At 40.4% G+C, this 26,562-nt stretch overlaps 1 protein-coding gene across 10 annotated transcripts in view; it reads right to left on the bottom strand.

Annotated features, from left to right (window-relative positions):
• The window catches only part of TNIK (TRAF2 and NCK interacting kinase), a 399,001-nt gene extending 395,982 nt beyond the window's left edge, over positions 1 to 3,019 (bottom strand). For 4 of the 10 annotated variants that reach the window (XM_040480740.1, XM_040480737.1, XM_040480736.1 and 1 more), the window contains exon 1: positions 2,822 to 3,017. In XM_040480740.1, the coding sequence (XP_040336674.1) occupies positions 2,822 to 2,878 (57 nt within the window). In that variant the 5' untranslated portion in view covers positions 2,879 to 3,017. Of the gene's footprint in view, positions 1 to 2,821 lie in introns of all 10 variants that reach the window. The other 6 variants (XM_040480744.1, XM_040480743.1, XM_040480742.1 and 3 more) reach the window with 3 other exon arrangements.
• Between the last annotated feature and the right edge of the window lie 23,543 nt (positions 3,020 to 26,562).

Raw genomic sequence — 26,562 nt, forward strand, 5'->3', positions numbered from 1 at the left:
TGCTCTGGTTTAAATTATGCATTGTTGCTATTTGGGGAGAATGTAGACTAGGTCCAGTCTGGGATCACTGGCTGAGAACAATAAGCCCCCAAAGTGAGAAGGATAAAGGCCTCTCCAGACAGGATCTGCTTTTAATGCACGGAGCTCAGGGTTTACAAAAAGAGCATTGATTGTGTACATTAAAGAGCCACCGAAACAGCAAGGGATTGGTAAGGCTGCAGCAAATTCTCCTAGATGTCACTGACCTTGGCTGCATTTCAGGGGTCAGGCATTCCCCATAAGGTTCTCAGCAGGCTGGCTTTCCTGAGGGGTTAGGAACAAATGAGACCTCTCATCCAGATAAACCCACCTCTCCTAATTTGAGAAGACAGAAATTATCTGCCCTCTGATTTGTGGAGATCACCTGTGTAGCCTTTGGACTCAACAGCCAGCCTACACACCTCACCCCCTACAAGGCGGGTCCTACACCCCAGCCCTCCCGGGTGCAATTGTCTCCACATCAGCATGTAAGTCCTCTAGCCAGCAGTTCCCATCTCTAGAGCTGGCCTTAGCCCTCCCTCATTCCACACCTCCTACAGGCAGAAATACAGGGGCAAAGCACTAAGCCCAGGCCACAAAGAGCAATTTCAGGGAATCCTGCAAAGATATCTTTTCAAAATACAGATCTCTGGAGCACAGGCCTCCCATGTGTGAATCACACTCCAGGCAGGCCGGTGAGCCCTCGTGGTTCCTTACAAGCCTGCAGGCTCTGTGTGCTCATATCTCAGAAAAGCTTCCCCAGAAAAAGCCCACAAGGGACACCTCTGACCAAGCCCAACTTAAAAATCGCAACAGAGCCCTTTCCATTAGAGGAGCAGTGTTGAGATTCTAGCTCAGGAAAACCACAAGCCTTGCCCATTGTTCAGATTCCTTCCCCATACCCCCCACCCCACCCCCTACTGGGCTTTTGCCACTTTCCCCTACCCGGTAGTCTGGGCCATCCATCCACCTGATTAACCCGCTGGCAGTAACTCCCAGTGCAGAAAGTAGGGCAAATGAACATGCACAGTCTGTAAAGCAGGAAATCACAGACTTAGCCAAAGCACCCACCCGGTTACCAACCCCCACCCCCAGCTGCCCAGGGGGCAGCGGTTTCTGAATGTGGCATTTCTGTGCCAGGAAATAGACAGCTTACTGTAATATCACATGAATGAGCTTTTGCTGCCCAACTATCAAAAAAGCTATTTGAAATGGCATCTCTGTTCCTTCTCAACCCCTGGACGGCCTTGCAGAAACCCTCACCTCTTGGAAGAATTAAGAAGGGGAAGGGAAGTTAAAAAGAGGAGGATTCATGAGACTAAATAAAAAGTACCACTTTGACAGTAAAGGTAGCTCTTTAAAATAACTGTAGAGAAGGAGGTACTGTCAGGAGAAGTAATGAAGATTCAGGTCTGTAATCCCAAGATTTAGCATCAGTCTAACAATGTATGCCTCAGGAGGGCGTGTGAACTTCCAAGCTTCACCCATCCTGTGTGTCTGTGTTGAGACCCACCATCAATTCTATCTCACCATCCTCCATGCTTCAAGTATACATGCTGTGGCTTTTTTTTTTTTTTTTATTCTTGGTTCAGGAGAGGAAGAAGCCATCCTTAATTGGTGTCCAATCTTCATCCCCCTCTGCTGCCGCCACCCACACCCCTCACCTCCTTTTCCGCAGGCAGCATCTAATTAAAATGGCAAGAAAGCTCTGCCCCCTTCCCCGATAGAGTGTGTTGGGATTCAGAGGTGGGGGTGGGGAGGCGTCGAGGCTACCCTGGGATTCCTGGTATCCTGATCTCAAAACAACAGCAAAATGGATTCTATAGCAGTGATGTCTTAGTCAATACAATGAAAAGGCGTCTGAGGCGATTCACGCGAAGGTAAACGCAAACCAGTGGGCCTAGAGGGACGTAGATGCTCTCTACAAAGGACTGGCCGCGCGCGCGCGCGAACACACACACACACATCCACACACACACACATCCACACACACACATCCACACACACACGCACACACACTCACTGGAGTTCCGGTCTGACTGGGGGAAAGCAGAGAACACATCCTTCCACCTGCTTAAGTTCAACCATAAAACTGAAATGTCAGAGCCACAAAGTCAGAAAGCACAGGCAGGTCTAAGTTAAACCATAAATAAAGGTGACTGGCAGACTGGCATTGAAGAGAGCGCGGAGAGGCAGTCGGGGCTCAGAAGGCGGAAAGGGGCTAGAGGAGGCAGTTGCCATCTACAAGACCAGCACAGCAATAGCTGCCCCCGTGGAGCGGCAGGTTCGGCTTCGTAGGGAGTCAGGCTTACAATGTCATCTTGCAGGTAGCTGGGAAAAGTGAGTGGCCAGTGCTTCTATTCACGCTGCTGTTACTCTCTTTGCAGAAAGGGGCAGTGGGGTCTCGCGCCTTGGCACCAGACGACCGTCTGGGGCTTGTGTGCACACACCACGCGCGCGCATGCACACACACATACACACACACACACACACACACACACACACACACACACACGAGCCTTTCATTTTAAGGCTCTTACGCTGGTCTAAGATGAAACTGGCATTAGCTCCACTGGTTCTCTGGGGAGCTTCGGCCACAACCAAAGGAGGACACGTAGTGCACAGCTTTGAGAGGAGTCTTAGCCAAGAGCACCTCGGCGGACCCCGAATCAAAACTAGAAGCCAGGTTATCTCCGCGTCGCATTCTCCCTCTGCCCAGTAGCCCCCGCCCGGGTTCACGCACCGAGCCCGTTCACCCCGAAACAAACCGCTGGGAAGAAATCAGAAAACATGTTCTACTCACCCTCAGAGCCGAGAGATCGATTTCATCCAGGCTACGAGCCGGGGAGTCGCTCGCCATGTCTACTTCTTCGAGGGAGAAATGGTCCAAAACCACCCTGAAGCTTCTCCCTTGGAAATTCCACCTTGGTCTATTTTACTCGCGTCCTCATGCGGGTGTAGCGCCAGAGGCCCCGGGCCCAGCCTCCCCAGCCCACCCCGGCCCCACAGCACCCGATCCCGATCCCCCGCGCGTCGGTCCTCCGGGTCAGGGAGCCCAACCTGCGCTGATCTCCAAGCCCGGAGCCGCGGTGCGTGTGGGCTGCGCGCCCTGCTCAGCTAAGGGCGCTGGGGCTGCGTGGGTGTATTTAAATGGGACATGCTTCTTTGCTTGTGCGTGGATGGCGGCTGCATTGGCTGTTATAATGAGACACATCAACTCCTCCACTCTGCTGGGGGGTGGGGGTGGAGAACCACACAGAACTGTCTATCACCGCTTCCTGGGAGGAGTAAAGGGGGGGGGGGGGAAGGCGGAGGAGGCGTGGTCTCCGACTGGGGAGAGGCCGCGCTTCCTGACCCGGTCCCTCTGCACCAGCGTGGTTGGGGGAAGGGCGCGCACCCTTTCCGCCCAAGCTTTTGCAGGCTAATCTGGATGGATCTGAAAAGCTGTTCCTGGACCCTGCCGTGCTTATCGTAGGGGCAAAGGGGCTTTATTTTGTGTGTCCAATTCGTGCACTGCAGCACAATGGCCCTCAATCGCATTGGGGGGGGGGGGAGGGGGGTTTCGGTTCGGTTCAAATGCTCTAGCGCTGAAAAAATCCAGAAGGAAAAAAAAAAAAAAAAGAGTGACGGCCTCCCTCCTCCATTAATTATTTGTGGGGCTGGAGTAACGCGGGCTGGTGCAACCGGTGCATATAAGGACTTGTGTGCAGGGAAGGGGATCCGCCTCCAGGCGCGGAACGAATGGGGGAGAAGCGCACTCGTACCCTGCTCTCCAGCGATTTGCAATGGGGGCGGGTGGGTCAGCCAGCGACCCCCGGGATCCCGGAAGGCGGGTCTCGAGGGCCGGTCACTCGCGGGTCAAGGGCTAGGAAGGTTTACCAGAAGCGGGAAAACGGACATCTGAGTTCCTTGTTGGCATCGCCACACCCAGGACTTGCCCGTACCGCAATTCCCCACGGAAACGACCGAATTGAAACGAGAAGCTTTTTCTCTGGGTGCAAGAGCTGAATGCTTCAGGTAACTCCAAAGGCAACACGGGGTAAGGCAGCACTCGCCGCCTCAGGACGCTGCATTTCCCTTTCAGGCAGCGTTTTCGTGGCTGACCTACTCAGACTGATGGAGAAAGTTTAGCTGGTGGGTGAGATGTAACATACAAAATGCACCGGGTGAGAGCGATTTCGCTCCACCCGCTTTCTCATTTCAAGGCTGAACGTTTACAGTGGTAAACATGATATTCCGTAATCAAAAGTATGAAGTCACTTCCCCCAGCCCCCCTACCCGCCCCCCCTTCCCCTCCAGCTTTGGCCACGCGAAATACATGGGAAGAAAAGCTAAATTTGAACTTTCCCCCCAAATACAGCAGTATCTGCACGTCAGTTAAAATGGGAGTTTACATCTAGCCAAGTGCACTGAGGGCTTCTTAATCCTGTGGTGTGAATGTCAGTTTCAGAAAAGGACTTTTGAATGAATGAACGGAAGCCAATGCAGTTAGTTCATCAGGACTGCAGACACTGGAAGACTTAGAAACAGCATTCGGTTTGCGCCCTGCTTTTTGTTGTTGTTAACATTATTGTACTTATCTGTATGCACTGGGGATCATGAAACTGAAGAATTGTTCTAACATCTCAATGGCCACACAGTTACTTAGGAGATTTGCCCTTAAAATGTCAAACGTTTAATCATGTTATATTCAGAACGCTCGATTTGACCTATCATTTTCTAATAAGATCGTCCAGCTTAAGACAGTAAATAAGGTGCAGCAGGCCACCAAGGCATGTAGAAATGACGTAAAAAACCTACCATTTCCCATCATGGTCCTTATTTTTCCCTTCTCTGTCCCTTTTTTACCCTTAATCTAGATGACAAAGTAATGTATTTCTTTCTCATGTTGAAAGAAATCATTAATTTAAGATCAGGTATTTAGATCTGTGAACGTAACTATTTTTAAAATTCCAGACATAGGAAAAATGAGATAAACATTTTTTTTTCATGGACAACCTTCATTTTATACCCCAGATTTTTATCTGAAACATCACAGATAGATGAATGGTCTCTTCCACCTTAGTAAACTGCTCAGGCCATGAGGATGCCGTGAAACGCACTAAATTCCACCCTTGGATTTAGAATTGGAAGACTATATGTTCAATCCAGTGATGGGGGAGGGCTTCCTGGATGCTGACTGGTTGAGCTGAGAGTCAGGTGGAGGTGTGGGGGGGGGGGGGAATGGGGGGGGGGTGAGGGATGCAGGAAATACCATAAAAGCAAAGGTTGCAATAGCCAGGCCACCTTCAGCTAGTAAGGGAAGGAGCAAACTCCAGGCTGTTTGTGCTCGAGGCTAGGTAGTAGTGGTGACTGGACTGAGAAGGGAAGCAAAGGTCAGATCAGGTAGCGCTCTGCATGTCCCGTTAAGGAACTTGGACTTTATCCTTTAGGTCAAGTGTGTATCAAATTTCAGCCATTCCAATACAAATCCCTATTTTTTTGCCATGTCTGTGAACCCCCCATACTATTTATTATCTGCTTAATATTTTTCTCTAAATCCATACTTTTCTTTTTTTCTTATTTAATTTAAAAGGAAACATAAATGACTACTATAAATGGAAAGCTAGCAATACTTGCTAAAAAATAAAAGAAAACCATCAAATAAATACAATGGAAAATAAATATTACTTAATTCTAGCTATCATTGCCTGCTCCAGGTTTCTAGCCTAGGGCTTGCTCTTCCTTTGTTAAAAAGAGGAGTTAATAAATGCCAGAAAAGGCATTCAAAATTTGACCGAAGTGAGATTTTTCCTCTTTATGTAATCTGAAGGATTGAAAGAACTGATATCATTTATGTTCAATTTGAAAGCCTGTAAAACAATACAATATGCTGTTTATGTCTGTAAATGTATAGCCAACTATAAAAAGCATGGGCATAGGCTGGAAGGACACAGATCAACTTCAGGACAGTGACAAGGGAGAAGTGGAATGGGAAGGTACAAAGGAGGATCCAACAATAAGACCTAATTTATTAAAAAGAAAAAAAGATCTCTAGCAAATATTGCTAAATGTTTGGAATTGTTAGATCTGAATAGTTACTAATTCATATTTATTATATTGTTCTCTGGATCTTTTTGTATATTTGAAATATTTTTATATTTTAAAAATATTTATAAAAAAAGAGAGAATCCCAAAGAGGGTTGTGTTCCCTCTATTAGATTCAATGTTATTTAATGCCATATCCATGCTCCAACTAAAATCAACACTGGAAATCAGTAACACAGCTTGTGGAACTTTTAAAAGCACACTCTGTAGATCTTCTGTCACCACAAATCCCTAGATATAACAGAAAATATATTTTAAAAAATGCATTAGAGTTCTAGAAGACAATAAAGACAGTATCAGTGGTCTAGCAATTCAGAGGACTTCCTAGATTATATAAAGCAAGTAGGATTTGATTGCCAGTAGATCTGTAAACCAAAACGGTACAGGGTAGGACCAGGGTGAGAGCTGGGAAGGCTTCAAGCTCAGAGGCAATGGCTACAAGGAACTGGGACTTTCATCACGGTAACTAAACCCATTAATCCACTCTTTCATTCATTCCATAAATATACAAATCATTTACTCTGTGCCAGTCACAATACCAAGTCCTGAAGATTTGCTTTCACAGAGGCAAATAATAAAATTGTAAATAATCCATTACTAACATTATTTTAGATGATGATAAGTGATATGAAGAAAATCAAGCAAGATCATGAGAATCAGCAGGTACACATGTCCACCCCCAGCCCTGACACATGCTCTCCGTAAGTATAGGTGCTTGGGCCAAGGAGACCGGGTATCACCCCAAGGAACTGCTCACCGATTGCCAGGAGAAAGGAGACCACACACACGCACACGCACAGAAGGTGAAGTACCTGCATCCCCCGCGCTGCAAGACATTTGCTGCCCCACTTTCCACCCCAGTCAGCAAAGCAAGCACTCAGAATATAGAACTGGCACCACAGATAGGCAAATGAGATTTTCAAACACTAAGATGAGCAGACAACCCTGAATCACCAATCATTTCTAAAAATCTATTACTTTGAAAGAGAAGAACCAACTCCAATCAACAAACAGATTGAAAACCCAAAGTTACTGTTAAAAATGAGTTTTATAACATATATGTTTTATCCTCAAAAAATAATACAGGATCTTACAGTCATAAAACAACCAAGTTATTATGCAAACAAACCAGTTAGATGAATAATTAGTATATTAATTGAAATTTTTAAAATGAATCTATAGATTGAACAATAGAAAGTAATACTATGCTGCAGATACTCCTTTAAGCATTCATGCATTAACATATTTAATCTTTATAATCTTCCAAAGTAGGCAATAATATTAGCATATTCACTTTACATATGAGTAAACTGAAGACTTAAAAGTTTAATTAACTTACTCAAGGCAACACAGTAATAAATGACTGAACCAGGATTTGAACTCAAGCTCTTAATCATCATGCTATACTGACTCAAGCTGAACTGAAGAGTGAATTTGTTATCTAGAAGATTGGGCGCAGTTTGATCCCAAATTGCAGAAGAAAGTATGTAGCAACAGAGTAAGAATTTAAGTAATATGGAGCATAAATCCAGAAGTTCCAACCTTCATCTGATAGGAGATCTAGAGAATAGATAGGAGGGAATACTCAGAGAAATAATAGAAAATGGTCCCGTATCTTCAGGCTAAAATCTCCTATAGAGTGCATAAGTTAAAAAATACCACACTTGAACATATCATGATGGAATTTCAGAGCATCAGGGATAGAAAGAAAATTCTAACCAGATCACCTATTTCTCATCAGCAGCAATGGATGCTAGGACAAAGCATTCTAACGTATGGGATAACGGGACAAACATATCTTGCAACACTGACTAAAGGGGAGTGAAGAAAAGTCTGGTGTGTCTTATAAAAATGGTTTTCCTGTCTGAAAACTGAAAAAAGAAAAGAAGGGACCAAAGGGAAGAGAAGAGGGCCAGGAAAAGCTTTCTGCCTGTGGCAACCATTCTCCAAGATGGCTTCCAACAAGCCTCACCTCCTGGTATCTCCACCCTTGTGTAGGTCCCTCTAATATAGAATACAGCTGGGTAATACAAGGCATTTCAGCTTTTACCTTGTTTTCTTGGTTTATATGCTTGAACGCCATGTTTTTCAACCTCAACACTATTGACATTTTAGGTCTGATAACTCTTGTTGTAGGGGGCTACCCTATAGTGTATGACGTTTAGCAGAATTCCTGGTCTCTACCTACTAGCTCTCAGTAACACCTTCCCAGTTGTGACAACCAAAAATATCTCCAGACATTGTTAGATGTCTCCTGGCAGGCAAGATCACTGCTCTAGGGGGAGTCACTCATCACATCCTGTGGACATTCATGCCCCTTGCCAGACTTGTGGGTGAGCTGCCTTGAAGTGGATGTTCCAGCCCAATCAAGCCTTCAGATGACTGCAATTCCAGCTGGCTCTGACTGCAATTTCGTGAAGTTTCTGCCTGAACTAGGACAGTTCAATCCAGCTGTTCCCAAATCCCTGACCCACAGAAACCATGAGAGATCATGAATTTTACTGTTGTTTTAAGCCATTTGATTTGTTATACAGTAAGGGGTAACTAATACATTGTCTTCAGACAGGGTTTGTGTGGACATAATTGCTACAGCTATAACAGCCATCTCCCTAGCAGGTCAGGATGAACTTGGGAAAGAAAACAAAAGAGGAAAAGCATCTGGATCTTTAATGACATCATTGAGCCACTCAATTAACTAATCCAGGGGCAACCTGTCTGAACTCCTTCTCATGAGACATAGGTTTTTCTCATTTTGTTTAAGCTACCATTAGTTGAGTATTCTGTTATATTTTTTTATCTGTTTTATTTTTGAGAGAGAGAGAGACAGTGTGAGTGGGGGAGAGGCAGGGAGAGAGAAGACACAGAATGCGCAGCAGGCTCCAGGCTCTGAGCTAACAGCAGAGAGCCTGATGCAGGACTCAAACCTACAAACTATGAGATCATGACTTGAGCCAAAGTGGTGCTTAACCGACTGAGCCACCCAGGTGCCCCAAACGTATTCTGTTATTTGTAACCAAATACTTCTTGTTACAGGAAATAAAAATTAAAACTATTCATTGTCTTTATCATTGCTGATTCACAAAGTAAAAATGAAATAATGATAACTTATAACTAAAATGATCTTATCAGGGCACATGGGTGGTTCAGTCAGTCGAGCACCTGACTCTTGACTTTGGCTCAAGTCATGATCTCAGGGTCATAGGATCAAGCCCCACTTCAGGCTCCCTGCTAAGTATGGAGCCTGCTTGAGATTCCCTCTCTCCTTTTCCCTCTCCCCCTCACCCGCTCTCTCTCTCTCTCTAAAAAAATAATAAAATTAAATTAAAATTAAATAAAATAATCTTACAAGTTTAAAAAAAGAGAGAGAGAAAACCAGGCAAAGATATTTTTTTATCTTATTTGGAGATATACTTGGATACAATCTCTAAACAGAAAACTGTGAGTCAGTTACGCATGATAAATATAAGGGTCACCACATAGGCAAATATAAATTGGATGTTTAAGTTACAAACTAGTTGAGTGGAAAAATGGAACAAGGATAGCTTGAAGAATTGAATAAAATGAAGAAAGAAAACATAAACCATTGAGATTGACTAGTGTAAAGGACATATGTTTGGAGTGGTGAGCTGACCCAGTATCCATTCTGCTTTTGTAAACCATGGCAGGTAGACTAATAGCTCCCCAAAGATGTCTATGTTCCAGTGCCCAAAACCTACAAGTATGCTATCTTAGATGGCAAGAGGGACTTTGCAGATGTGATTCAATTAAGGAATTTAAGATGAAAAGAGTATCCTAAATTATCAAGGAGAGACCCATGTAATAACAAGGGTGCCTAAAAGTAATGAAAAGGGAGGCAGAAAAGGAGACCTAGAGGAAGATGTGCCATGGAAGAAAGGCACAGAGAAATGCAACATTACTGCCTTTGAAAATGAAGGCAGGGGCCATAAACGAAGGAATGCAAACACCTGTAGAAGCTGTTGAGGCAAAATAAAACCCAGATTCTCCCCCTCCCACCTCCAGAAAGGGATGCAGCTCTGCTGACATCTTAATTTTAGCCCCACGAGACACATTTTGACTTGCTGACTTCCAGAGTGTAAGATACTAAATTTGTGTTGTTTAAAACCACTAAGTTTGTGGTCATTCATCACAGCAATGATAGAAAACTACAAGACATACTGTATCCATATTCCCTTTTGAATGATTGTCTCCCTGTGGTTACAGATTACTGGTGCTATTTCTTAGGTTTTCTGCCCACTGGGAGTCAAAAGGTGAGTGGGTATCTGAAAGCAGAATTGAAGCGGCCCCCTTCATAAAAACCTGGAACTTTAGAAGAATGGCAAGAAGAATGAAAATGGTTAGTCGTCATTAATTCCATTTGTGGTACTCTACCCATAGGGATTTGCCAGAGTCCATTCTTCCTTTCTGTTTCTCAGAAGTCACCTTGCTTCCTGCCCATTTTTAATCTTGGCTCTCTGGGCTAGTTACCTATGGCTGTGCAAAGAACCACTTCAAAACTTAGTGAATAAAACAACAATTAACTCTTAGCTCACAAATCTGTAATCTGGACAGGGTTTGGTGGGGAAGGCTCGCATGCTCCACAGACCATCAGCTACAGCTGGATGACCAACTTCTGAAATGGCTCACTCACTTACCTAGTAAGTTTGGTGCTGGGCTACCTGCTGAGTGTTCAGCCAAAGCTGATGGCTAGAAACTTTGGTTCCTCTCCAGGTTGGTCTCTCCAAGGGCTGTTGGGACTTCTGGCATGGTGGCTAAATTTCAAGAACAAGTATCCCATAAAAACCAGACAGAAGTTATATCACCTTTTATGACCAAGCCTCAGAAGTCATGTGACTTTAATTATGCCATTGTCACAAATCTACCTAGATTGAAAGGGAGATGCCTATTTCCCATCTCTTGATGGGAGGAGTGTCTAAGTCACGTTAAAGAAGAGCATGTGGGATGGAAAAAGTTGTTGCAGTACCTGTAGAAATTAAGACCTACTGCATGCTTCCAACCTTTCTATCAGCTTTCTGTCCTCAATAGCTCTGCCATTTGTTCATGTTGACCAGAGTTGGTTTCTGCTGTTGATTGCAACCAAAGAATAATGGAGCAGATATAAGCACACACGAAATATCAGAATAAGATGTATTTAAGTTACCTTATTGAAAGACAGAATCTCTCAGAGTAGGTGAAAGCAAAGCAAAAGAAGCACAGTAAACTAAGGATACACACGCTTTCCAACTCTGCCATGGGAAATTAACAAAACTTGACCAGGCCACACAGGAAAGGTTGATACTTTCCAAAAGGCAGCAATCATAGATACCACATTCTTAGACAATGTTACTAGGAGATTTCAATATTCATGTCACAGATGTATCTAAATAAGTGATTCATAATTCTTGGAATTTCTTCACTAGAATGACCATTGTCTCTCACAGAACTTAAATTTACTCCCAGGAACCCGAACTGAAATTTATCATCATCTTAAAACAGCTCTGCCTTAGAAAATGAAACTCCATTTCCCATTGTCCAATTACAAACCCTCTCTTTCTAGCTTTCTGGTAACCTTCACTAACATTACCACTGTTTTCAGCCACACAGGCTCCATCTCCGTCCATCGGTAGCATTCTTCATTCTTCTGCAATTGGTTGCAATTTCTCTTACCCTTTCTTCCTTCCCTTTGTGTCCTGGACCTCACAGTATTTAGGAGCCTGAAATTTAATTTGCTGTATTCTGTACAGTATGATCTAAAATGAAGACCATGGTCCCTGGAGTTGATCTGCTTGAGATCAAATCCCAAAATAGAAAAACAAAAATAATATAGCTGTTTTACAATTCTCATTTGTTTTTCAGGTAGATAGATAAGGTAGATTTTTTTTTAACCTTGGTCACCATTGAAATAATAATGCCAAGTGACAACATCACTTTTGTATTAAATGGGTACAGAACAATTTTCATAATTATCTAGTACCATTTAAGTCCAAAGACAAACACAATATTTATCTAAAATATCAGTATTACACTTTCTCCAAATACAGAAAACTATTTTTACTAAAAATTTGGCAAGCCCTTTCAAAACAGCATTTTCTGTTTTCATTCTTTGGGAAATTCTTTACAACAAATATGTATAGAAATTTTAATATACAGCTGTAATCCTTCAATATTTATTATAAAAGTTTACTTGTTATTACACTGTGTGTTAACTAACTGGAATTTAATAACAACTTGAAAAATAAATAAAATAAAATTTTAATTACTTATCATTTTTTTAGAAGTTGCTTGATCTCCTTAAATCTTTAAACAGTTTTAATTTTATCTATATTCTATCTATATCTATATTCTAGCCCAGTAATGGAGTTTTCAGCTTGGTTTTCTCTCAATATTTTTAGGACCTAACCTAGTGTCTTGCAACAGTAAGCATTCCTTACATTTCTGGTCAATGACCAAACATACTTGAATAGAAATGATGAAGGAACATGTATTCTGACCACCAGTCCTGTCCAGAATGTGTCAAAAGCCTGTGGTGCTTTGCTTCCTCTTGGCTATCTCCACTAGTTTCCACTTGTTCTGTGTAACTTTTCTACAGGACTGTATCTTTTTTTTTTTTTAATACTTTTTAAATTCTCAAAGGTTTGTTTGTTTAGAGGCAGGGAGGGGCAGAGAGAGAGGGAGAGAGAGATTGTCAGGTAGGCTCTGCACTGTCAGCACAGAGTCTGATGCAGGGCTCAAGCTCCCAAACCGTGACCTGAGCTGAAACCAAGAGTCAGCCGCTTAACCCACTGAGTCACCCAGGAACCCCAGGATTGTATCTTTTTAAATGTTAGACTCTAAGCTCCTCATGCCCCAACATACACAAAATAATTTTCAGTTTTTCATTCATGTCCATATATTTTCACGGCACAATCCCATAGGTTAGCCCAGAGCCGGGAGAGGGGAGGAGTAGCCAGCTGGATCTTAACATGAAGTCATAGGGTAGATAAAAGCTTTTATCATACTTTTAAAGCTGGAAGGAACATTAGATATAACCAGGTCCCACCCTCTCATTTTACAGATAAGGAAACCAAGGTTCAGAGACTCTGTGACTTGCTCAATGTCAAAGAGTTAACACACAAAAGGGCTCTGGGACTGAAAGCTTTATATATATATATATATATATATATATATATAAAGTGGGGGGGGGAGCAAAAGAAGCAAGGCTGTGTTTTTATTGTTATTGTTCCCCCCCCCATTCCTGATTCTCTATTCCTTCTACTATACCATATTGCAACCCAGACATTTAAAGTACTATCCACTTGTGTTGTGCTTTTTATCTTAAGGAAACTGTAAAGAATATAACTGATCGTATTTCCCTTAATGTGTGGGCTGCCTGAGAGCTCCAAGCTAAATGAGTAGGTTTGCCATGCCTGGTGCTGGCTCTAGCGTGGGAGGAGGAGCCACAAATGGAGCCAAGAAGCTTGTCTGAGTGGAATCTTTAAGCCACAGAACCCAGGCAACAAAATGAGGAATAGGTATTTATTTTGATCACTTGGCCACAAAAGGTAGAGGCCAAACATTTCTAGAGATTTAACACCCTCTGGTCACGCAATTACATGGACGACTTGTAAAGACTACACTGGAAAATGTGTTCTCTCTCTTATAACATTTAAAACATTGTATTGTAGCTGTTGATTTTCTTTTCCACCATGAAACTGTTGAATACAAGGAATTTTTGAAAAATGTTTTAATGTTTATTTATTTTTGAGAGAGAGAGAGAGACAGCGACAGAGTGTGAATGGGGGAGGGACAGAGAGAGAGAAACATAGAGTCTGAAGCAGGCTCCAGACTCTGAGCTGTCAGCACAGAGCCTAATGAAGGGCTTGAACTCATGAACTGCAAGATCATGACCTGAGCCAAATTCAGATGTTTAACCGACTGAGCCACCCAGGCACCCCAGGAATTTTCTTATTCAGCTCTATTTCTGTAGTGCCTCGCATAATGCCAGCAATAAAGTGGTGGTTATAAAGCTAATCAATAAATCAGTGTAGTGAAGAAGTTGGTAAAGATGGACAGAACTAGCCACCTTGAAGCCAGAAAATTTGGGAAAGTCTTTTAAACCCTTTAAGTGTCATCATTTTTATACTTTTTATGATTTTGCATGAATAGTTGATTTTGAGAACAAAGCAAGTGACCAACAGCTACGACTGTGTCAAAAGCTGATAACAAAAATTAGTTGTGGATATACTCTTTCCATCCGTTCACAAAGAATACAAATTCATTCACTCATTAGTGTATCCATTCATCAGAAACATGTATTAAACACAGGGATCATCAAGATGGTCTCTGTCTTTGTAATTTATTTAGTCAGTGTTTCTGAAAGCATGGTCCATGAAGCACTTCTATCAAACAGGGAGACAAGGCTTAATTAACATGTAGATTCCCAGAATCTTGGGGGAGCAGGGTCCAGGAATTTTCACCTTGAAACTAGTACCTGCCCAGGTGATTTTTTTCACCCATTCCCAAATATTTATTGAGCATCTTTGATAAGCAAGGACCTTACTTGGCTAGACCAAAGGAATAATGCGAGTAAATTATGCTCTGCAAATATTTTGGTCTGTTTGGGATGCTATAACAAAATGCCATACACTGGGTAGCTTATAAACAACAGAAATTTATTTCTCATCATCCTAGAGGCTGGGAAGTCCAAGATCAAGGTATTGGTTGATGCAGCATCTGGTGAGAGTCGGCTTCCCCATAGACAGCTGTCTTTTCACTATGTCCTCAAAAGGTAGAAGGGGCAAACCAGCTCTCTGGGGTCTCTTATAAGAGGATGAATCTTAGTCAGGAGAGCCCCACCCTCATGACCTAATCACCTCCCAAAAGACCCAACCTCCAAATACCATCATCTTGTGGGTTGGGATTTTAACATATAATTTGGAGTTGGGGGGATAACACAAACGTTCAATCCATATTAATAAGAGACAAAATCTAATTTAATAAATGTAATGAAATTTATTAGGTTAATGCACAGGTATAAGAAAAGCTGAGAAGGGTGGGGTGGCAGGAATTTAGGGTCAGGGTCCAGATTACGAAGAAAAAAAAAGTATCCTAAAGCTGGTTAGATAGATACTCTAGACATGTTGTAGGTGATCTCTCAGTGAAGGAGGCCCCCAAAATTTGCTTTAAATTCTGTGTCTCCTAGTATATATATTCCCTTCTTCTACAGTCATATGCATAACACCATAGTTAATTTTATCAATTTCCCCCTCTATGCTTTTTTTTCTTGCTAAAATATTTTTAAACATATGTTTAAAATCATGTTATTTCATGTCTAAATATTTCAGTATGTAGCTAATAAGGGGGGAGGGTGAGTGTGGATTCGGCTCATTGACTTGTTTCCAAAGAATAGTGCATGGAAAAAGGGGTGAAAGTAACTCTACAGTGGAAAAATCTAGCAAACAGCAAACACTACCTTGGCCAAATAATTAAGGTTAACATCATCAATGATAAGTCATATTGATAGAATATACCCTTGATAGTATATAGAAAGGCACTAGTAAGATTTAACATATATATATATACACACACACATATATATATGTATATATATATATATAGCTATATATATATATATACATATATATATGTGTGTGTATATATATACATATATATGTGTGTGTATATATATATAGATATATACTATAGCTAATAGTAATGTGACAATATTGGTTCCTTAGCAGCGACAAGTATATCAGAGTAATGTAAAATGTCACATTAGGGGAAACTGGGTCTGGGGTATATAGGAATTCTGTACTGCCTTTGCAATATTTTGGTAAATATAAAACTATTCTAATTTTTTTAAGTTTACTATTTAAAAAGAGGAGAGTATAGCAAATTGGATAGGCTGGAAGAAGTAGATAAATTCCTAGAAACATACTAAGGCTGAATCATGAAGAAATAGAAAATTTGAACATCCTAACAAGTGCCCTCTTCAGTGCCCATCACCCATTTTCCCTGTCCCCTTCTGCCCCGCCCCCTTCCACCCTTAGTTTGTTCTCTGTATTTAAAAGTATCTTATGGTTTGCCTCCCTGTTAGTAACTATATATATATTGTTTGTAACTATATATATATATATATATATATATAGTTACTATATATACAAAAATATATATATACATACACACACACACACACACACACACACGTGTATAATATCTGTCTTTATCTGACTAATTTCACTTAGCATAATACCCTCCAGTTCCATCCACATTGTTGCAAATGGCAAGATTTCATTCTTTCTTGTTGCCAAGTAGTATTCCATTGTATATATAAACCATATCTTCTTTATCCATTCATCAGTTGATGGACATTGGGCTCTTTCCATAATTTGGCCATTGTTGATAGCACTGCTATAAACATTGGGATATGTGTAACCCTATGAATCAGCACTCCTGTATCCTTTGGATAAATTCCTTGTAGTACTATTGTGGGGTCATAGGGTAATTCAATCTTTAATTTTTTGAAGAACTTCCACACTGATTTCCAGAGTGACTATACCAGTTTGCATTCCCACCAACAATGCAAGAGGGTTCCGCTTTTTCCACATCCTCACCAACATTTGTTGTTTCCTGAGTTGTTAATTTTAGCCACTCTGACCAGTGTGAGGTGGTATCTCAGTGTGGTTTTTCATTTGTATTTCCTGATGATGAGTGATGTTGAGCATTTTTTCATGTGTCTGTTGGCTATCTGCATGTCTTCTTGGAAAAGTGTCTATTCATGTCTTCTGCCGTTTCTTCACTGGATTCTTTGTTTTTTGGGTGTTGACTTTGGTAAGTTCTTTACAGATTTTGGATACTAACCCTTTATCTGATATGTCATTAGCAAATACCTTCTCCCATTCTGTTGGTTGCCTTTTAGTTTTGTTGATTGTTTCATTTGCTGTGCAGAAGCTTTTTATCTTGATGAGATCCCAATAGTTCTTTTTTGCTTTTAATTCCCTTGCCTTTGGAGATATGTCAAGTAAAAAGTTGCTGTGGCTGTGGTCAAAGAGGTTGTTGCCTGTTTTCTCTTCTAGGGTTTTGATGGTTTCCTGTCTCACATTTAGGTCTTTAATCCATTTTGAATTTATTTTTGTGCATGGTGTAAGAAAGTGGTCCAGTTTCATTCTTCTGCATGTTGCTCTCCAGTTCTCCCAGCACCATGAGCACTGGGTGTTTCATGTAAGTGATGAATCATGGGAATCTACTCCCAAAGCCAAGACCACACAAATACACTGTATGTTAGCTAACTTTACAATAAATTATAAAAAAAAAAAAAGAAAAAAGAAAATTTGAACAGACCACTAATGAGTAAGAGGATTGAATCATAATACAAAAACCTCCCAACAAAGAAAAGCCGAGGACTAGATGGTTTTACTGGTGAATTCTACCAAACATTTTAAAGGAAATAATGCCAATCCCTCTCAAATCCTTTCAAAAAGATTGAAGTGGAATGGACATTCCTAAACTCATTTTATGAAACCAGCATTACCCTAATACTAAAGCCACATAAGGACACTACAAAACACACACACACACACACACACACACACACACACACACACACACACAACTACAGGCCAATATCCCTGATAAATATAGATGCAAAAATTCTCAACAAAACACTAGCAAACCAAATTCCACAGCCCATTAAAAGTATACATCATGATCAAGTGGGATTTACCCCTGGGATGCCAGGATGGTCCAACATGCTCAGATCAATAAATGTGACACTTTACATTTGAAAACTGCAGGATAAAAATCATATAATCATCTCAATAGATGTAGAACAAGCATTTAACAAAATAAAACATTCTTTAATGATAAAAACTCTCAACAAATTGGGTATAAAAGGAATGTACCTCAACATAATAAAGGCCATGTATACAAGCCCACAGCTAATATCATACTCAGTGATGGAACATTGAAATTTTTTCTATAAGATCAGGAATGAGTCAAGGGTGCACATTCTTACCACTCCTATTCAACATGGTACAGAGCAATTAGGCAAGAAAAAGTAAGAAAAGGTATCTAAATTGGATTGGAAGAAGTAAAATTGTCTCTGTTTAGAGATGATATGATCTAATATATTAAAAAAATCCAAGTCTCCACCAAAAACTGTTAGAACTAATCAAAAAATTCAGTAAACTTGCAGGATACAAAATCAACATACAGAAATCTATAACACTAACAACAAAATACCTGAAAAAGAAAACAATCCCGTTTACAATTGTATCAAAAACAATAAAATCTTTAGGAATAAATTCAACCAAGGAGATGAAAGATCTGTACCCTGAAAACTATAAGATTTCGATGAAAGAAATTGAGGAAGATACAAATAAATCCCATGTTTGTGGGTCAGAAGAATTAATATTGTTAAAATGTCCATACTACCCAAAGCCATCTATAGATAAAATGCAATCCCTATCAAAGTCCAATGGCATTTGTCACAGAAATAGAAAAAAAATCCTAAAATATGTATGAAACCACAAAAGACCACAAATAGCCAAAGCAATACTGAGAAAGAACAATTACATTAGGGGCATTACATTTTCTGATTTGAAACTATATCACAAAGCCACAGTTATGAAAACAGTATGCACTGGCATAAGACCAGACACATAGACCAATGAACAGAGTTGAGAGCCTAGAAATAAACCATGGGATATGTGGTCAACTAACATTTGGCAAGGGAGCCAAGAATACTCAAAAGGAAAGGATGATTTCTTCAATAAATGGTGTTGTGTAAGCTGGATAATCACATGCAGAAGAATCAAATTGGACCCCTATCTTTAACCATTCACAAAAATTAACTTCAAATGGATTAAAGACTTAAAGAAAGACCCCAAACCATAAAATTCCTAGGAAAAAACATAGAGAAAAACTCCTTGACATTATTCTTGGCAATGATTTTGGATATGACACCAAATGCCCAAGCAACAAAAGCAAAAATAAACAAATGGGACTACATCAAATGCCAAAATTTTCTGTACAGCAAAAGAAACAACAAAATGAAAAGGCAACCTATGGAATAGGAAAAAATATTAGCAAGATGTCTATCTGATAAGGGGTCACTATCCAAAATACTTAAGGACACATACAACTCAATAGAAAAAAGAAAGAAAGAAAGAAAGAAAGAAAGAAAGAAAGAAAGAAAGAAGAAAGAAAGAAAGAAAGAAAGAAAGAAAGAAAGAAAGAAAGAAAGAAAGAAAACAAACAGAGGCACCTGAGTGGCTCAGTATTTTAAGTGTCCAACTCTTGATTTCGGCTCAGGTCATGATCTCACAGTTTGTAAGATCAAGCCTCGCATCAGGCTCTGTGTTGACAGTGCAGAGCCTGCTTGGGATTCTCCACCCCCCTCCTCTGCCCCTACCCTGCTCACACCCTCTCTGAATGAATGAATGAATGAATGAATGAATGACTAAATGTTTAAACAAACAGCAGAAAAAAAACCCAAACAATTTGGGTTCCTAAAAAATAGGAAGAGGAACTAAACAGATACTCTCCTAAAGAAGACTTACAAATGGCCAACAGACATATGTAAAGAGCAGGTATATGAAAGCATCACTTGTCATCAGGGCAATCCAAACCAACACCTCAATGAGATACCACCTCACACCTGTTAGAATGACTATTATCAAAAAGACAGGAGGTAACAAGTGTTGGTGAGGGTGTGGAGAAAAGGGAAACTGTGCATTGTTGGTGGGGATGTGAACTGATACAGCCACTATGGAAAACACTGAGAAGATTCCTCAAAAAATGAAAAATAGAAATGCCATATGATCCAGCAATCCCACTTCTGGGTATATACCCAAAGGAAATGAAAATAAGATATTGAAGAGCTAGCTGCACTCCTACGTTTATTGTAGCATCACTCACAATAGCCAAGATAAAGAAGCAATCTAAGTGTCTGTCAACAGATGAATGGATAAAGAAAAGGTATATATATGGATTTCATGTTGAAAATAGAATATTATTCAGCCACAAGAAAGGAGGAAATCCTGCAATTTGTGACAACATGAGTGGACTTTGGGGGCATTATGCTAAGTGAACTAAATTAGACAGAGAAGGACAAATATTGTATATTCTCACTCATATGTGGAATCTAACACAGCTGAACCCAGAGAAACAGAGAGTAGAACGGTGGTTTCCAGGGGCTGGGATGGTGAGGGGCTGGGGAATCGGGAAATGGTGTGCAAAAGGGACAAACTTCCAGTTATAAGATGAATAAGTTTTAAGGATCTAATGTACAACATGGTGACTATAGTTGACATTACTGTATTATATACTCAAAAGTTGCTAAGAGAATCAATCTTAAATGTCCTCATCACACACAAAAAGAGTATAATTATGTGGGGTGAGAGAGGTTTTAACTAACTATTGTGATAGTCATTTCACAATATACACATATATGAAATCATTATATTGTGCACTTTAAACTTACACAATGTTATATGTCAATCTTATCTCAATAAAGCTGAGAAAAAATAAAATAAAAACTAATAATATAAATAAAATATGTAATTCATCCTGTCTTAAATTTTTCTCATCCTGTCTTAAAATTTAGAGTAGACTTTTGGGAAACAAAAAATATCTGTTGTTTTCAATAAATACTTACCAAAATCTTAGTTAAAAAAAGAAGAGAGAGGGCAGGATGACAATACTACTCTGACACTTAAAAAGAAAACTTATGGTGCACCAGGTTGGCTCAATCGGTAGAGCAGGCAAATTTTCAGCTAAGGGTCATGAGTTTGAGCCACATATTGGGCCTGGAGATTACTTAAAAAAAACAACAACAAAAAAAAAAAACAAACTTGTCCCAAGCCAGGTCTGAGACAGAACATTTTTGCATAATGTAATTCATAAACACTTTCTGCAAAGATATTTACATTCTGATAAAATTCTTAAGCACTTGTCTGGAAACCAGTCATTGATTCACCCAAATGGCTGCTAGTTAAGGATCCAGTGACTTTTGCCTTTTTTGGTTTTATTTTTGTTTTAGTCTGTTCTATGTTGAATATCTTACCAGTCTCCTTTTTTCATAAAATAAGAGTGAATCTTTGAAAGGGCCCGATAAAACCTTTTTCCTTGAATGATAGAAATGTATAACGGTGAAAAATCTTCACATATGTTTATAATGAAATTATCTGAAAAGTTTTAATAGCACCTAAAAAACCATCATTCCTTAACATTATCAAATACCCAGGCATATTTGTATTTGGCTATTATATGAGGAGGGTTCTTAAAATCTTTAATATTTGGGAATCACAGGCCTCTGCTGGACAGAGTAGAAGAGCTATAACAACTTCTGGCTTTGTTTGTAAAAGGAACATCAAAGTCCTTGATCCAGGCACAGACTCCAGAGTCCATATGTCCCAAACTACATTTTATTTTATGGATACTTTTGATGATTTTGAAGCTACGGACCATCTCCCCAGAAATATGCACATCTGCACGCATTTGAATTTTTTTTTTTAACTAGTCTCTATGCCCAATGTGGGGCTTGAACTCATGACCCTTAGATCAAAAGGGCACATGCTCTACTGATTGAACCAGCCAGGCACCCCTGCACACACCTGAAATTTTGGCCCATAAATTCAGGGAGCTCCATGGAGCTCTTGAGCTCATCCAAAAGGTCTCAGACATGGGTTAAGAACACGTGCTTTAAACATTCCTTCCCAGTTGTCACTCTGCTGCTCTAACAAGAAGACCATATCAACAAGACATGCATTGTTTTGTGTCTTTAGGAGAGGACATTGTGCCACTGTCAAGGCCTCCATACCTGGTTGAGAATACAATCTTTTTTTTTAATTTGATTTTTTAAAGTTTATTTATTTATTTTGACAGAGAGAGAGAGAAAAGAGAGAGAGAGAGGAAGGGGCAGAGAGAGGGAAACAGAGACTCTCAAGCAGGCTCCACACTGTCAGTGCAGAGCCTGGTGCAGGGCTTGAACTCACAAATTGTGAGATCATGACCTGAACTGAAGTTGGACGCTTAACCAACTGAGCCACCCAGGCACCCCTTGAGAATACAATCTGTAGTCACATGATAGAACAGAAAAAACCCTAACTTTGGTGACAGAAGACTTAGATTTTCCAAGTTATTTTTTTCAGTACTTTGATCAAATAAGGGGGACAAAGATATGGTTAAGGTTAAGGTTAGAAATTTATAATGCAAGGAACTCTACAATATTATCATTTGCATTTTAGAAATTGGAAACTGAAAATTAGAGAGGTTAAATAATGCATCCAAAGTAGTCTTCAGCCTATACACACACACACACACACACACACACACACACACACAGAGTTTTCATCAACATCAGGCTGGTCCAAATTTAAAACTTTTGTTGTTTTGTTTTGTTTTTTTTCAAATTTCACTAGTGGCCTTCAAATTGTACTTAAGAGAAACTTCTGGGAGTGGTTGGCCCCACAAGTAGGGGTAAGGGGTACCTTTGGCCCACTGGTTTTATATATATGACTTTTTAATTAAACTCTGCTAGGCTACAAGAATATTTGGAAACTGCTGCATTTTACTCTGCTGTTCAGTCTCCAGAGGTATAATGCTAATATCTACTTTATTGTGACAGATAAGCAAGAAGTACACATGAAACAGCTGTGTAAACTTCTAGGCATTATTCAGATGGGAAATATTAGTGCAATTACTATATGGCAGTGCAATGGAGAGTTTTCCTCCTTAAAAATCTTTACTACAATCAACCCACAAACTTGGTGTCATGTTTCATGCACCTGAAAAAACAGGTTGGTTTTCCTATGGTTTGGGGGCATTAGTTTAGATCTGAAAGCTCTATGTTAAGGGTGGTGTCTCTCTATATTTTCGACACTTTAATTATTAACAAACTATTGTATGTATAATTGGAGCTTAAGCTACCATGAATACATCTCAGATGCATTTGAGTTGACCCACCTTCCATTGAAAACCTTCAAGCTTAACTTAGACTTTCTGAGAAATTTCAGATATGATGTTGGGTTTACCATAATCTTAAAATATTATGATAACTTTAGTTGGAGACTAAAGGTCAATTCCAGGATTTTAAGACTAGCCTTGCCTGCCAGTCTTTCATTTGGTGACTTGGTGAAACCTGGTCAGACTGCATGTCTGTAATGAGCGTAAGAGGAGAATGGCCTCCAAAAGTCTGTGGAAACTTTCAGAAACGAGGCATCCAAAATCAAAGGAGAAATCTACAGAGTTATTGCTGAGCTGACTTGTGGGTAGAAATAACACCTTCCATAATTGAGACCTCTCAGAGGTGGAAAAATGTTTCCATTTCCAAAAAAAAAAAATTTTTTTTGAAAAATCAAACAGTAAAAAAAACACCTACAAAAAGAAAATTCCCCGTGTGTGCTTCATACTTCAAAACGAGATCACTTTCATTACTGAGTCATCAAAACTTCCTGAGTATTTCTTTTTGAAGTGAAAGAACCAATCACTAACCTATTTTCTTTTCCACCCCAGCATCTACAGCAAAAACAACTCAGAACCAGTCTTCGGTAAAACTGCAAAGTAGGCAAGGTCTTTCTCTGGCTTCTTTCACCACCTCTTCTCTTTTAGTCCCTCGCCCCACTGACCGCCCAGCCCCCTCCCTGCTCCTCCAAGCCCCAGTTCTCTAAAGGGAAGCATTGTTCCCCAAGGCTTACTCTCTCAGAAACTTTCCAGGACCAAAGAAAGTTACCTTTTCCTTCCCTTTCCGAGAACCCAACCTCCATCTTTCCCTGCTGCAGTCGGACCCTTCGTACATCTCCAGTTCATGGCTATCACATCACAACATCCTTTCCCGGGGCCTTGCCTACTGCCAGGCCCCACCATACACACTGGCCTTGCAATATTTTTGTAAGCAACTTTGCCCGCTGCCACACAGTCTGCTGGAGACGGGCAGCTGGTTGCCACCACTTGCAGTGTGTGGCACGTAAATGGAGTCCCCTGGAGTTGTGCACGGGAACACAGTGAGCATGAGGCCCAGGGATAAGCAAAGTCACTGTCCTGGTTGTGGCCATCCAAAGGGAAAGCCCGGGGCTTACGGCTAATCTTCCTCAGGATTCATTTTTGTCTTCATTTCTTCCCCCTCATTGGCCCCCTTCTTTCCTTGTACAGCACACACGTTGAATTTAGACAGACTGGGTTTGAAGGGTGACACTGCCACTTCCTGTGACCTGGGGAAAGTCATTTAAGTCTTCCAGAAAAGCAAGCAGGCTAATAATGACACTTCCCTCTAGTGTTATCAGGTGGACTAAATGCGGAAATGTTAGTAACAGCACTGGCCCAGAGGCAAGCTCAAAAGATACCTGTTGAGGACCACCTGACTGGCTCAATCGGAGGTGCAGGAGACTCTTACTGTAGGGTCATGAGTTAGAGCCCACTTTGGGTGTAGAGATTACATAAATAAGTAAGTTTAAAACAAAAAAAAAGAAGGTTACCTGGCAAAATAATTTTGAATTCTAAGGCTGAGGTTCCACCCAAGAAGTCCACACCGCCCCTTTTCAAACTGTGTAGAAATTATCTTTATGCTCCCCTCAGTTCTCCATACTAATTATAGCTTTTGCCCTTAGGTTTTTAATACATTTTACCATGTTAATAGTTCATTTAATTAAAGCAGTCCTCATGTCTTACAATGATGGAGCTTTTTTTTGTTTTTTGTTTTTTAAAGTAGGCTCCATGCCCAATGCGATGCTTGAACTCACAAACCTAAGATCAAAGACCTGAGCTGAGATCAAGGGTGGAACGCTTAACTGACCAAACCACTCAGGTGCCCCACAATGATCAAATTATCACACCGTCTCTGTTCGGAGGTTCTGTGCCCACTTTCTACTGTATTTTCGACTTTGTATCTCTTATCCTGTGCACTTCCACACCCTGTGTTCTTTATTGATAAGAACAATAATAATAGAGGTAGTAGTAAAAATACTTACCATTTACTAAATGTGTTTTGTGTCAGACACCTTATCACATTGCTCGATTTAATCTCTGCAGCAGGTTGCCATTATTATTGCCATTGTAAAGTTGAGGACGCTGAAGGCAGGAGTTTTTAAACACATTGTCCAAGATATCAAGGCTTGTAATGTTGAATCTGCGGATACCTTATTCTTTTTATTTATTTTTATTTTTTTAATGTTTATTTTTGAGAGAGACAGAGTATGAACAGGGGAGGGGCAGAGAGAGAGAGAGAGAGAGAGAGAGAGAGAGCAGAATCTGAAGCAGGCTCCAGGCTCCGAGCCTTCAGCAGAGCCCAGAGAATGACACTGGGCTCGAACTCATGAATACGCAAGATCATGACCTGAGCTGGTCAAATGCTTAAAGGACTGAGCCACCCAGGCGCCCCTGGGGATGCCTGATTCTAAAACCCATTCTTACCCTTTGCACCAGGCAACAATTGCTCTGCCTTCTGTCTCTGGACACAGGATCTTTGTGTCTGAGATCGAGTTTGCCTATTCTGGACTTTTCAGATTTCACATACATGGAATCATATAATGTGTGATCTTTTGTAACTGCCCCTTTCACTTAGTGTATTTTCGATATCCATCCATACTGTTACATGCAGCAGTATTTCATTCCTTTTATGGCTGAATAATATTCCATGGAACAGTACATTTTGTTTATCCATTCATCAGATGATGGACATTTGGGTCATTTCCATTTTGCCTGTGATGAATAATGCTACTATGAACATTTGTGTAGAAAGTTTTCGTGTGATGATATGTTTTCAAACCTCTTACTAGGAGTGGAATTGCTAGGTAGTCATCTGGGAAATGTAAGTTGAAGAAACTGCAAATCTATTTTCTAAAGCGGCTGTACTCCCACCAGTAATATATGAGAGGTCCAGCCTCCTCATATTCTTGCCAACATTTGTTATTGTCCATCTTTTTTAGTATAGCCATCCTTATGGATATGAAGGGGTATCACACTATGTCATATGTGTCATATGTCATCACACTAATGACTAATGACTAGATAGTTGAGAGCACTATCTAATTTTACAATACTGTTCTTTGGGTGCAACTACAATGTCAAAGTTTAGTGGATGCTGAGTGAAGAATGATCTAGATAGAGGCCCCTGCTGGCTCCATCAGTACAGCATGTGACTCTTGATCTCTGGGTTGTAAACTGCAGCCCCATGTTGGGTGTAGAGATTACTTTAAAAAATAAAATCTTTAAAAAAACGATCTTGATGAATATTTCTCTTGTCTTTAATTCAATACTAAACTTAATATAACACTTACAAAATTAATTTTCTTTTTTGTACTAGCCAAAAAAAAAAAAAAGGCTTTGTCCTTGTTGCATGTGTGTGTGTGTGTGTGTGTGTGTGTGCATGTGTGTGTGCACGTGTGTGTTTTGTTTTTAAATAAAGAGGTTTAAATACAAAAGCAGTAAGTATAAACCCTGGTGATCTCTGAACCACACTCAGCCCACTGGACTTCAGGGCAACTG

Source organism: Herpailurus yagouaroundi, unplaced genomic scaffold (assembly GCF_014898765.1).
Source record: "Herpailurus yagouaroundi ecotype Mexico unplaced genomic scaffold, PumYag 159, whole genome shotgun sequence".
Lineage (NCBI taxonomy): Eukaryota > Metazoa > Chordata > Mammalia > Carnivora > Felidae > Herpailurus > Herpailurus yagouaroundi.